A 12,182-nucleotide genomic window follows, 5' to 3' on the forward strand; every position below is an offset into this window, starting at 1 on the left:
AAGAATAGGAAATATCAGTAGCTGATTTTAAGATGTACTTTTGCCCATGGCACCCACTCCACCAAAAAGAAAACCTCTCTCCTCTTTCTACTTTTACATTATTAAATAAAACACCTTACACTTGTTCCCATCTGTTAGCTGCAAAGAGCAAGTGCACAGCATGATCATTCAGGTTGTACTTCTTCTCCAGGTATAAGCTGATCAGGCGCCCAATTTCAGTATTTCTGTCTGAAATCAAATGAGAAATAAATTATAGATCTCCCGCTGTCATACTCTTATGCCATGCTTAAGGGGATAGTGAGGTTTTTGTCTAAAAGCTTGAACTGCTGAGTATTTTAAACAGTAATTAATTAGATCGGTATAGATTAGTTTGTCAAATAAGGCTGCAATGAAATTCCTTGTTTGCATGAACCACAAATTAGGCAACAGGCACGGTGATAATACAAGCACACACCAGAATCGCGCAAAGATTGTTGCAATCTGAAGTCCCTCAACATAAAAGTACTAAAGTGACAATTGCAGAGTAATCAAAAGAAGTAGTCGAGAATCAAGGATGTGACTTGGGGTAGAAGTTTTAATTCGAAGAACACTATTTTGTTTTACATCCAGTTGTAAGTTGGATGTCATTCTAAATAACTTGGATGACATTTTTAGAAATTTAATCATTGTGTTGTTAGTAATTGAATTGCCAGTATTGTGGTTTGCACTGAATGGAGTAGCACTGCAATCTCGTTGTCCTCAGCAATGACAATAAAGCTCTAACTATATTTGTGATTTATCAGCTCCAGGATCTCTTAGCCATTCTCATTAAAACAATACTGGTGTTTACTGGGAGAGTGCAAGAGACTCCTCACAGTGGTACATGTCAATGATTTGGACTACGGTATTAATGGATCTGTGGCTAAATTTGCCCATGATACAAAGATAGGTGGAGGAACGGGTAGTACTAAGGAAACAGAGAGCCTGCAGAGAGACTTAGATAGTTTAGGGGAATGGGCAAAGAAGCAGCAAATGAAATACAATGTTGGAAAGTGTATGGTCATGCAGTTTGGTGGAAGAAATAAATGGGCAGACTATTATTTAGATGGGGAGAGAATTCAAAATGCAGAGGTGCAAAGGGACTTGGGAGACCTTGTGCAAGACACCCTAAAGGTTAACCTCCAGGCTGAGTTGGTTGTGCAGAAGGCAAATGCAATGTTGGCGTTCATTTCTAGAGGAACAGAATATAAGAGCAGGGATGTGATGTTGAGGCTCTATACGGCACACTTGTAGTATTGTGCGCAGTTTTGGGCTCCTTGTTTTAGAAAGGATATACTGACATTGGAGAGGATTCAGAGAAGATTCATGAGAATGATTCCAGGAATGAGAGGATTACCGTATGAGGAATGTCTGGCAGCTGTTAGGCTGCATTCCCTGGAGTTCAGAAGAATGAGGGAGGATCTCACAGAAACATTCAGAATGTTAAAAGGCCTGAACAGATTAGATATGGCAAAGTTATTTCCCATGGTAGGGGATTCTAGGACAAGAGGGCACAACTTCAGGATTGAAGGACGTCCTTTTAGAACTGAGTTGTGGAGAAACTACTTTAGCCAGAGGGTGGTAAAACTGTGGAATTTGTTGCCACGAGTGGCTGTGGAGGCCAAGTCACTGTGTGTATTTAAGGCAAAGATAGATAAGTTCTTGATTAGCCAGGGCATCAAAGGGTATGAGGTGAGAGCAGTGGAATGGGGATGACTGCAAGAATAGGATCAGCCCATGATTGATTGGCAGAGCAGGCTCGATGGGCCAAATGGCCTACTTCTGCTCCTGTATCTTATGGTCTTACGCCAACCGCAGTGGCCTTCAGGACAGTCCAAGGATAGTGGACCCTCCCAGGCACTGGATGTTAGGAAATCAGGTTGTCTGTGAGGCAATGACTGGGAAAAACTCTCCTTAAGGTCCTCGAGACCGAACATGTCAATTTGTTTCTTGCTGAAGCACTCTGCTGCTGCAGTTGTTTTAGAGGAAGGCCAGTAAAGATCTGAACAGATTAGGCAGTGCTCAGTCCAAAAGCCAACAATACCCATCAGGATACAAGGGATATGGATTGTTTTTAAAAACTTGGATGATTATATAATCCAATGTGCTGGGAGCTGAGTCAACCACACGTTGCCAAGGATTCATGACCTTTCAGCACTGGCATTTACAGAGAATTGGCTTATCTCCTCTAAGCTGAAGGACAGGATCTTCCCCACCCCACCCCACCATCCCTGCCTCACATTCACAGAAGCCATCTTTCACCACATCAATATGTAGACTTTGGGTATATGAACTGTTCTGGTTCCATGCTGGCTAAATGTACAATTGTCCGTAGCCTCTTTCAATCTTGTGCATTGATATCAGGTACTGATTCAACTAGACAGAATGCTCTCCACAATAAATCAGTAGAAACTTGCTAATCTTCGGTGACATACCAAATTTCCTCACGCTCCTAACTTAGTACAGCCACTAGTATGTCTCCTTCATGACTGCATCAATATGTTGGGTCCAAGATAGAAACACAGAAAACCTACAGCACAATACAGACACTTCAGTCCACAAAGTTGTGCCGAACATGTCCTTACCTTAGAAATTACTAGGGTTACCAATAGGCCTTTACTTTTCTAAGCTCCATGTACCTATCCAAAAGTCTCTTAAACCTTGAGATGTTGATGCACAGAACTTGAAACTGCTCACCCTCCCCCACCTCTGATCCCTCAAGGAACACTGCTGTATGTTCCCCCAACTTCCCTTTCCTTAAGTTCACAATCAATTCCTTCATCTTGCTGACACTAAGTGCAAGGCTGTTGTTCAACAATACTCAAAATTCCACTAACAGTGGTGTCTTTAGTGAATTTATAGATGGTGCCTGAGCTGTGCCGAGCCACACAGTTATAATCATGGAGAGAGTAAAGCAATGGAATAAGCACGCATGCCTGAAGTGCACCTGTGTAGTCTGTCACTGAGATGTTACTACCAAGCTGCTCTGTCTGTGGTCTCCCGATGAAGTAGTCCTGGGGCCTCCCAATGAAAAATTCAAGGATCCAGTGGCAGGGGAAGGTACAGAGGCCCAGGTTTTAAAGTTCGTTGATTAGGACTGAGGGGATGATAGTATTGAGTACTGAGCTGTGATTGCTAACAGCAGCCTGACGTATGTATTTTAGTCCAGGTGACCCAAAGCCAAGTAGAGAGCCAATGAGATTGCACCTGCTGTAGATCTGTTGTGGCAGTAGGCAAATTGCAGCAGATCCAGGTCCCTTCTCAGTTAATTTTAACCATGACCTACTTCTCAAAGCACTTCATCACAGTAGTCGTTGAGGCAGCTCATCCTGCTCTTCTAGGGCACCAGTATGACTGATGTCCTTTCAAAGCAAGTGGGAACCTCTGACCGCAGCAATGAGAACTTGTAGATGTCCTTGAGCACTCAAGCCAGTCGGTCAGCAAAGGTTTTCAATACCCTACCAGGTACCTCATTTGGGACCTGACACCTTGTGAGGGTTCACCCTCTCGAAGGATGTTCTGATGGCAGTCTCGTCGGGGAGTGAAGGATCACGGCTATTTATGTTATGGGGTTTCACCCTGTAGAAAGTAATAAATCAGGTTCATTATCACTGACATATGTTTGTAAAACTTGTTGTTTTGTGGCAGCAGTAGAGTGCAATACAAAAAAAATTCTGTGAGTTATAAGAAATATACCTGGGTGTAAAATAGATAAATAAATAGACAGAAAACCTACAGCACAATACAGGCCCTTCGGCCCACAAAGCTGTGCCGAACATGTCCTTACCTTAGAAATTACCTAAGGTTGCCCAAAGCCCTCTATTTTTCTAAGCTCCATGTATCCATCCAGGAGTCTCTTAAAAGACCCTATTGTATCCACTTCCATTACCATCACCGGCAGCCCATTCCACGCACTCACCACTCTCTGCATAAAGAACTTACCCCTGACATCTCCTCTGTACCTACTTCCAAGCACCTTAAAACTGTGCCCTCTCGTGCTAGCCATTTCAGCCCTGGGAAAAAGCCTCTGATTATCCACATGATCAATGCCCCTCATCACCTTACATAATCGTGCAAACAGAGAGAATAACTACCAAGGTGGTGCTCATAGGTTCATTGTCCATTTAGAAATCTGATGGCAGAGAGGAAAAGCTGTTCCTAAAACATTCAGTGTGTGTTTTCAGGCTCCAGTACCTTCTCTCTGATGACAAGAAAAGGGCATGTCCTGGGTGGTGGGGACCCTTTTTAAGACATCTCCCCTTGAAGATGTCCTCAATGGTGGGGAAGTTAGTGCCCATGATGGAAATGGCCAAGTTTGCAAACTTCTGCAGCTTTATCCAATCTTGGGCATTGGTGTAGCCAGTCTGAAATGCACTCCACAATACATCTGTAGAAATTTGTTAGTCTTTGGTGACATACCAAATCTCCTCAAACTCCTAATGAAATACAGCCGCCGGCATGGCCTCTTCAAAATTACATCACTATGTTGGGGCTAGGTACCATAGATCTTCCGAGAAGTTAACACCCAAGAACTTGAAACTGCCCACCCTCCACTTCTGACCCCTCAAGAGGACGGGTGTGTGTTCCCTCAACTTCCCCTTCCTAAAGTCCACAATCAATTCCTTGGTCTTACTGACATTAGGAGCATGGTTGTTATAACACCACCCATCCAGCGATCTATTTCACTCCTGTATGCCTTCTCATCACTATCTGCTGTGTCATCAGTGAATTTATAGACACATCTGTGCTGTGCCAAGCCACATAGTCATGCATGTAGAGTAATGGCATGAAAACTCTGTCACAGCTGTTGTGTCTCCAACTTCACATGGAATTGCCTTTTCACTCTCACAATGGCCTTCCATAGGTCATAACTGATCGCAAGCCTTGAACAACATAGACGTAGTCCTCAGCGGACTACAGATCTCCTAGTTCATCCCTGGCTTCTGGTTTGGGTATATTCTTGAAGGCAAACTCATCCACATAGGTCCTGATGAGGTCTATGACAACTGTGGCATATCCATTCAGTTCTGAAGATGAATCCCTGAATGTGGTCCAATCCACTGAACCTAAGCAGCCCTGTAAGCACTCCCCAAGCTACCTTAACCATACCTTGGCAGTCCTCACCATTGGTGCAGTGGTTGTCAACCTCTGTCTGTACACCAGAAGTAAAAATACAGCCAGATGAATAGACATACCGAAGTGCAGGTGAGGGATGGCACAGAAAGTGTTCATCATTTTTAAAATAACTATACAAAATAAGAAATTGTGTAAACCTTTATATTCAAGGTCACTTCAGTCAGTAGATTTAACTTTTGTTTTTTTTAAAACCAGTGCACTACTGCCACTTATGTGACCAGTTAGGGTGATACAGCCTTTTAAGGTCTGAGGGATTTCCCCAGCTCACTCCACGCCTCCATGTCCAGAAGCAGAAGGATCACGTCCTTCCTCACAGTCTTCGCAAGCTCTTGTGCATTCCTCAGCACAAATTCTTGAAGACTGCAATGTACCAGTTGGCAGATTTTCTGTAAGGTATAAAAACAACCTTAAAAAAAGTAAAATACAAACAGTGTACTGTAACCTTTTAATCAAAACTGGCCATTGTAGGTGGAGAGAAAAAGCCTGCTGTTGTTTGTTGGTGGTCAACAGCTGATTCAGGTATTCTCCTGAAACTGCTTTTGCACACACTATATTTTCATTGTATTCACAGTAGGTAGTAAGTTTTTACTGTTAAGTACACAACTATGATGAACTAATGGAAGACAGAGACTGGCAGCACAGAAATTCAGAGCTGAAATGACAGTGTTCCCAGGCTATCTCATTACATACCACAGGTCAGATAGTGATCCCAGGCTATCTCATTACATACCACAGGTCAGATAGTGATCCCAGGCTATCTCATTACATACCACAGGTCAGATAGTGATCCCAGGCTATCTCATTACATATTCCAGAATCTGAAAAAATCAAAAATCTGAAAAACATCCGGCTACAAGCATTTCAGACAAGGGGTACTCAACCTGTTTGTCAAAATTTCCCTTGCCCTTATTTAAAACTTGAATCTGTGGACCAGTTCTGTCCCTTTCCATAACCATTTCAAAATGTATCATTTAGAAACTGGCCAACTCTCACAATGCTTCTCTGCTAGAGCCTGCTTCCCTTTTATGATGGCTCATGATTAGCCAATAAGAATTTTTTTGTAAATTGTGCATAATTTTAAAATATACTTTCAAGAATGATCTGGGAGGCTGAAAGCATTACAGAAGGAACATTTGAAGAGATGGTCACACCCACAGTACAGGCTTCAGAGAGTAGATGGGTGAACCTCAGAAATAAGGGGATTAAATAGCCAGTGCAGGGCTCCCCTATGGGCAACAAGTAAACCTCTTTGGAGACAGTTGGGGGTGGGGGGTGGAAGTGTCCCACTGGGGCACAGCAGCAGCCAGGCTACTGGTACCGTAGGGAATGATAAGGTCAGGCAATGCGGTAGGGTTGCCAACTGTCCCGTATTTGCCGGGACATCCCGTATATTGGGCTAAATTGGTTTGTCGCATACATGACCGCCCTTGTCCCGTATTTCCCCCGCTAAGATACAGCATTCCTTTGAAACCTTTCATGCTGAAATGGTGTGAAGCAAAGAAGCAATTACCATTAATTTATATGGGAAAAATTTTTCAGCGTTTCCAGACCCAAAAAATAACCTAACAAATCATACCAAATAACACATAAAACTGAAATTAAACAACACTAACATATAGTAAAAGCAGGAATGATATGATAAATACACAGCCTATATAAAGTAGAAATAATGTATGTATAGTATAGTCCGGAAGATGAAGGCAAAACCGACTTGTGGGAAAAAACTGGCACGTACGCACATGCGCACACAGGGGCCCGCGCAAGGCTTCATGGTCATGGTAGTCTTTCTCAGGGTAAAGTGTCCTGGGATTTGACTGCTACTTTTGTCCCTTATTTGGGAGTGAGAAAGTTGGCAACCCTAACTGTAAAAGACACGTTGAGGTGAGTTTAACCCTACTTGAACATACCCCCCCTCACCCCCCCACCCCCGATCGGCCGGTCCGCAAGCATATTGTTAATATTAAACCGGTCCGTGGTGCAAAAGGTTGGGGACCCCTGCCATACCGGGCAGCGCGTTCCAGATATCCACCACTCTGAGTGAAAAACTTACCCCTCACATCCCCTTGAATGTATCCCTTCGTGTCAATTGCATGCCCTCGGGTACTAGACATTACTATCTTGAGGAAAGGATACTCCCGGTCTACTCTATCTATGCCTCTCATAATCTAATAAACCTCCATCAGAACTCCCCTGATGAGCTCAATTACTTCTACGCTCGCTTTGACCGAGAGAACAAGGAGGTCACCCTCAAAGCAGATCTCCCACCTGGTGAACTGCCGCTCCCACTTTCCACCTCTGAAGTTTGTGCCACCCTGAGCAGGGTGAATGTACGGAAGGCAGCTGGTCCAGATGGAATACCTGGCCGTGTGCTCAGAGTCTGTGCAGGGCAGTTGGCCAGGGTCTTCACGGACATTTTCAATCTGTCCCTGGCCCAGGCACTTGTCGCCACAAGCTTCAAGATCGCCACCATCGTGCTAGTGCCAAAGCATTCCACTGCCACGAGTCTGAATGACTTCCGTCCAGTTGCACTCACTCCCATCATTGCAAAGTGCTTTGAGAGACTGGTTATATCACATCTGAAATCCTGTCTGCCCTCTACCCTGGACACCCATCAACTTGCCTATCGCACCAACAGGTCTACAGAGGACGCCATCTCCACGGCACTTCACTCTGCCCTGACCCACCTGGACAGCCCCAATTCTTACGTCAGAATGCTGTTCATTGACTTTACTTCGGCATTCAATACTGTGATCCCCTCCAAGCCGATCACTAAACTTCGCCAGCTTGGTATCAGCATATCCCTCTGCAATTGGACCTTGGACTTTCTGACTAACAGACCCCAAATCAGTTAAGTTAGACAACCTCTCCTCCTCCACTCTCACCCTGAACACTGGCGTGCCGCAAGGCTGTGTGCTGAGCCCTCTTCTGTACTCCCTTTTCACCTATGACTGCGTTCCTGTACATGGTTCTAACTCCATAATCAAGTTTGCAGACGACACCACGGTGGTTGGTCTGATCAGAGGGGATGACAAGACAGCCTACAGGGACAAAGTCCAGCACCTGGCTGCATGGTGTACCGACAACAACCTGGCCCTTAACACCCAGAAGACCACGGAGATCATTGTGGGCTTCAGGCATGCTAGGAGCCACATTCACGTCCCCATCTACATCAACAGAGCTGTAGTGGAGCATGTATCAAGCTTCAAATTCCTTGGTGTCCACATTTCCAAGGATCTCACCTGGTCCCTGAAGTCCTCCATCCTGATCAAAAAGGCACAACAGCGCCTTTATTTCCTGCAGAGCATTGAGAAAGCTCACCTCTGTCCCAGGATACGGACGGACTTTTACCGCTGTACCATTGAGAGCATACTCACCAACTGCATCTCAGAGTGGTGTGGCAGTTGTCCTGTATCAGACCGGAAAGCAATCCAGCATGTGGTGAAAACTGCCCAGTAGATTATCGGCACCCAATTGCCCACCATTGAGAACATCTACCATAAATGCTGCCTGGGCAGGACGAAAAGTATTATCAAGGATGCATCTCACCCTAACCATGGACTTTTTACTCTCCTCCCATCCGGTAGGTGCTACAGGAGCCTCTGCTCCCACACCGGCAGGCACAGGAAGAGCTTCTTCCCTGAGGCTGTGACCCTGTTGAACCTCACATCACAGTGCTAAGCAGTATTGCATCTGTATTGTACTGTCTCAGTACTTTTATATTTGTGTGCTGTAGCACTTCCTTTTTATTTGCAGTTATTTTGTAAATAACAATATTCTTTGCATTTCTGGTTAGATGCTAACTGCATTTCATTGGCTTTGTATCTGTACTCGGCACAATGACAATAAAGTTAAATCCAATCTCTTCTGCACCCTCTCTAAAGCCTCAACATCCTTTCTATAGTGGGGCAACCAGAACTGTACGCAATCCTACAGAGGTGGCCAAACTAGTGTTTAACACTGTTGCAACATAACCTCCGGACTTTCAACTCAATGCCATAAGCCGCCTTAACCACCATCTTTCATCTCCTGCTCTGTAACTGTCATTTCTTTATTTTTATGCGCGATTTTAGTTTCATGTTGTCTGAAATGTTATGTTTGATTGTATACCTTGTTTTATGTAAAACACTTTGAACTGCCCTGCGTTTGAAAAGTGCTTTACAGGTAAACTTGCCTGGTGTCTGCCAGGAGCGGCCGGGAAGCCCGGTCACCTCAGGTGGGGGTGCAGATGGCGAACGAGGCTGGATTACTTACTCGGGAAGCAAATCAGTTTCACAGCATGTCCACGCTGCCGCAAGGTTTCGTACAGCCGCTTGCACTGGGTGCTCTTCCCCACCCGATCCACCCCCTCCAGCACGATCAGGGCTCCTCGTTTGGCCGCCATTCGCGCTCTCAGCCGGACCAACCAATGAAATCGAGCGGCTGCTTGAGCGAACCAATCGGCTGCTGTCTGCGGGAGGCCGGAGACAGTCTGCGCACGCGCATATCCAGATAGCGTCGAATCGGCGCGGGCGCTGCTGAGGACCGAAGATAGCGATTGGCTCACACTGCCACGTGACTTCTGTCTTAACAGAATTGCGTGGCTCGCCGGGGGTGACGTCACTGGTATTGCTGATTTGAAAGACCACAGAAATAGCAGAGCTTTTACTTTAAAAATCATTAAGAACATACCGCATCAATATACCCATCCAGGGGCTTCTTAAATGACATCTGCCAGCTTCTTCTAAATACTCGCTACCTTCTGATTGGGAAACTTGTCTTTAAACTCTCCTTTAAATATGTACCCTCTTACCCAAAATCTATACCCCTGAGTTTCGTACTCCCTACCCTGGGGAAAGGGTTCACTATCTACCTTATCTATGCCCCCCAATTTTTAAAAACCTCTACGTTACCCTGCATTTTCCCATGTTCCAAGGAACCTAGCCTGGCCAGCCTCTCCCTGTAATATGTCTAGTCCCGGTAAAGCTGCTCTGCACTCTTTCCAATTTAACCCCGTTGTTTTTATATACAGTAATAGGGTGACCAAAGCTGTACACAGTACTCATCTACTACTTCAACAACTGCAACATCATGTCCCAACAAGGTCACCTTTCTCACCACCCTGCCTAGCTGTGATGCCACTTTTAACAGACTGCACTCGTGCTCCTGGGTCCCGTTGTTCCATTGAACTACCAGTGAAGTCCTACAATAGACTGGTTTTCACACTTGTCTGTATTAAAATCCACTTGCCACTCAACCCACTTGTCAAACAGATTTAGATCCTCTTGTAATCTGCTATAGCCTTCTTCACCAATAACAACACGTCACAATTTCATGTCAAGTGCAAGCTTACTGATCAAGCCTTGTGCATTTGCATCCAAATTATTTACATAATAACGAATAACAACACTGACCTCTGCAGCATACCCGGGGTAGCACCTCTGGTTGGGGAACATGTCGCGTCCTTTTCAGGGCGGTTTGACAACCTTTGGTCCCCACCTGGCACTCAGCTCTCACATGTGGCTCCCCGTAGCTGTTTGCGTGCGACAGCGGCTACACCCCGGGCAACGGCTTCAACAAGCCGGCTAAACCAGGTGAGGGTAGCCGACGGGTCTCAAACCCTCGGTGTGATAGGGAGTTGTCTTATCCCAGCATGTGAAGACAGACTCCGGCGGATTGAGCGGACGAGACCAATGGAAGGCCCAACGGTCAAGAAGGCGGTCTCTGCAAGCGTCGTGGAACGCGTAGAGCAGGACAAGACACAGAAGACGTCCTGGTCATCCACTGCGCCTAGTCCCATCTCCAGCCGTCTAGACTCTGTCTTGCCACTGGATCCAGATGGGAATTGGGAAGAGAGAGTGAGGCTGACGCTGCGCAACTCTCCCTCACTTAAATCCAAATTCAAACGCTAGTCTCGACACCATCTTAGCCGGCTGGTGGCGCAGTGACATCAGCGCCGGACTCCGGAGTTCGAATCCAGTCGGGCCGCTCCTAGGCACGCTTTCCTTCCGCAGACATCCCACCTCTCCCGGAAGTCTCCCGCATATCAATAGTGGCTCCCTGACGCCCGGAAATTATATACAATATCCCGAAAAAAAGCCGAAATTAATTAGGTGTCGCCCAGATCAGAGACAATTGCCGATTGCGTCGTCTCCTAATTAATTAGTTTGTTAATTTCGGCTTTTTTCTTAAAGTTGTGTTGGGTGCGTCCCGGCTACCGCTGTATTCTTCGCGACCCGCAGGTTGGGGACAACTGAATTATAAGTCACTTATAAGTCAATAGCATCATAACATTTTAAGTAACATTTGGATATTAAACACACAGCACATATTTTCCTCGTATGAACATATAAAATCATTGCAACACACCAATATCGCTGAATCAGTGGGAGCCCTGGGCTTGTTTTCCTGCAACAAGACGGTCCTATCGAGGGGTGATGGGAGACAGCGATACTCGAAGGGGGTTCCTGATGTCCAGTCTATTCCGCAATTTAGTTTTCGTTGCATTCATTGCAGAAAACTCCGCTTCACAGAAATATGTTGGAAATGGAAGCAACGTTTTCGGTGCTTTCATGGCTATCTCAGGATATTCAGCCTTGACTTTGATCCAGAATACCGGCAGAGATGTTATGTCAAACATACTTTCCAGCCCACCGTCATTTGCAAGCTCGAGGAGTTGATCTTTTTCCCACGCTGACATGGATGATTCACCAGGGACATTCACAAATGGGTCACGGACCCATTCCTTTGCACGTCTTGGGTCACTGATGACCTCGCGTGCGTTAAAATTCAACAGTGCGTGACAGGGAATGAGGAAAGGTGCAGCTGACTCATATCGTTTCATATCACCAAATCATATTGTTTCCTCGCGGCCCGGTGGATGGGGACCACTCATAGCATGAAGCGAGACCAATCAGGATGCTCGCTCTCCCTCTCCAAAAAATCTATTTCCGGGATATTGTATATAATTTCCAGGTATCAGGGAGCCACTATCGATATGCGGGAGACTCCCAGAAATTCTGGGAGAGGTGGGATGTCTGCATATGGGACCT

At 45.6% G+C, this 12,182-nt stretch overlaps 1 protein-coding gene across 1 annotated transcript in view; it reads right to left on the reverse strand.

The window, feature by feature from the left end:
- The window catches only part of dtymk (deoxythymidylate kinase (thymidylate kinase)), a 29,699-nt gene extending 18,537 nt beyond the window's left edge, over nt 1–11,162 (reverse strand). Inside the window, exons 1-3 of the mRNA XM_063046234.1 lie at nt 10,545–11,162; nt 9,406–9,762; nt 120–228 (exon numbers count right to left, since the gene is read on the reverse strand). Of these exons, the coding sequence (XP_062902304.1) occupies nt 120–228; nt 9,406–9,535 (239 nt within the window). The 5' untranslated portion in view covers nt 9,536–9,762; nt 10,545–11,162. The remainder of the gene's footprint in view (nt 1–119; nt 229–9,405; nt 9,763–10,544) is intronic.
- Nucleotides 11,163–12,182: the final 1,020 nt, after the last annotated feature.

The sequence above is a fragment of the Mobula hypostoma genome, chromosome 4 (assembly GCF_963921235.1).
Source record: "Mobula hypostoma chromosome 4, sMobHyp1.1, whole genome shotgun sequence".
NCBI classification, from domain to species: domain Eukaryota; kingdom Metazoa; phylum Chordata; class Chondrichthyes; order Myliobatiformes; family Myliobatidae; genus Mobula; species Mobula hypostoma.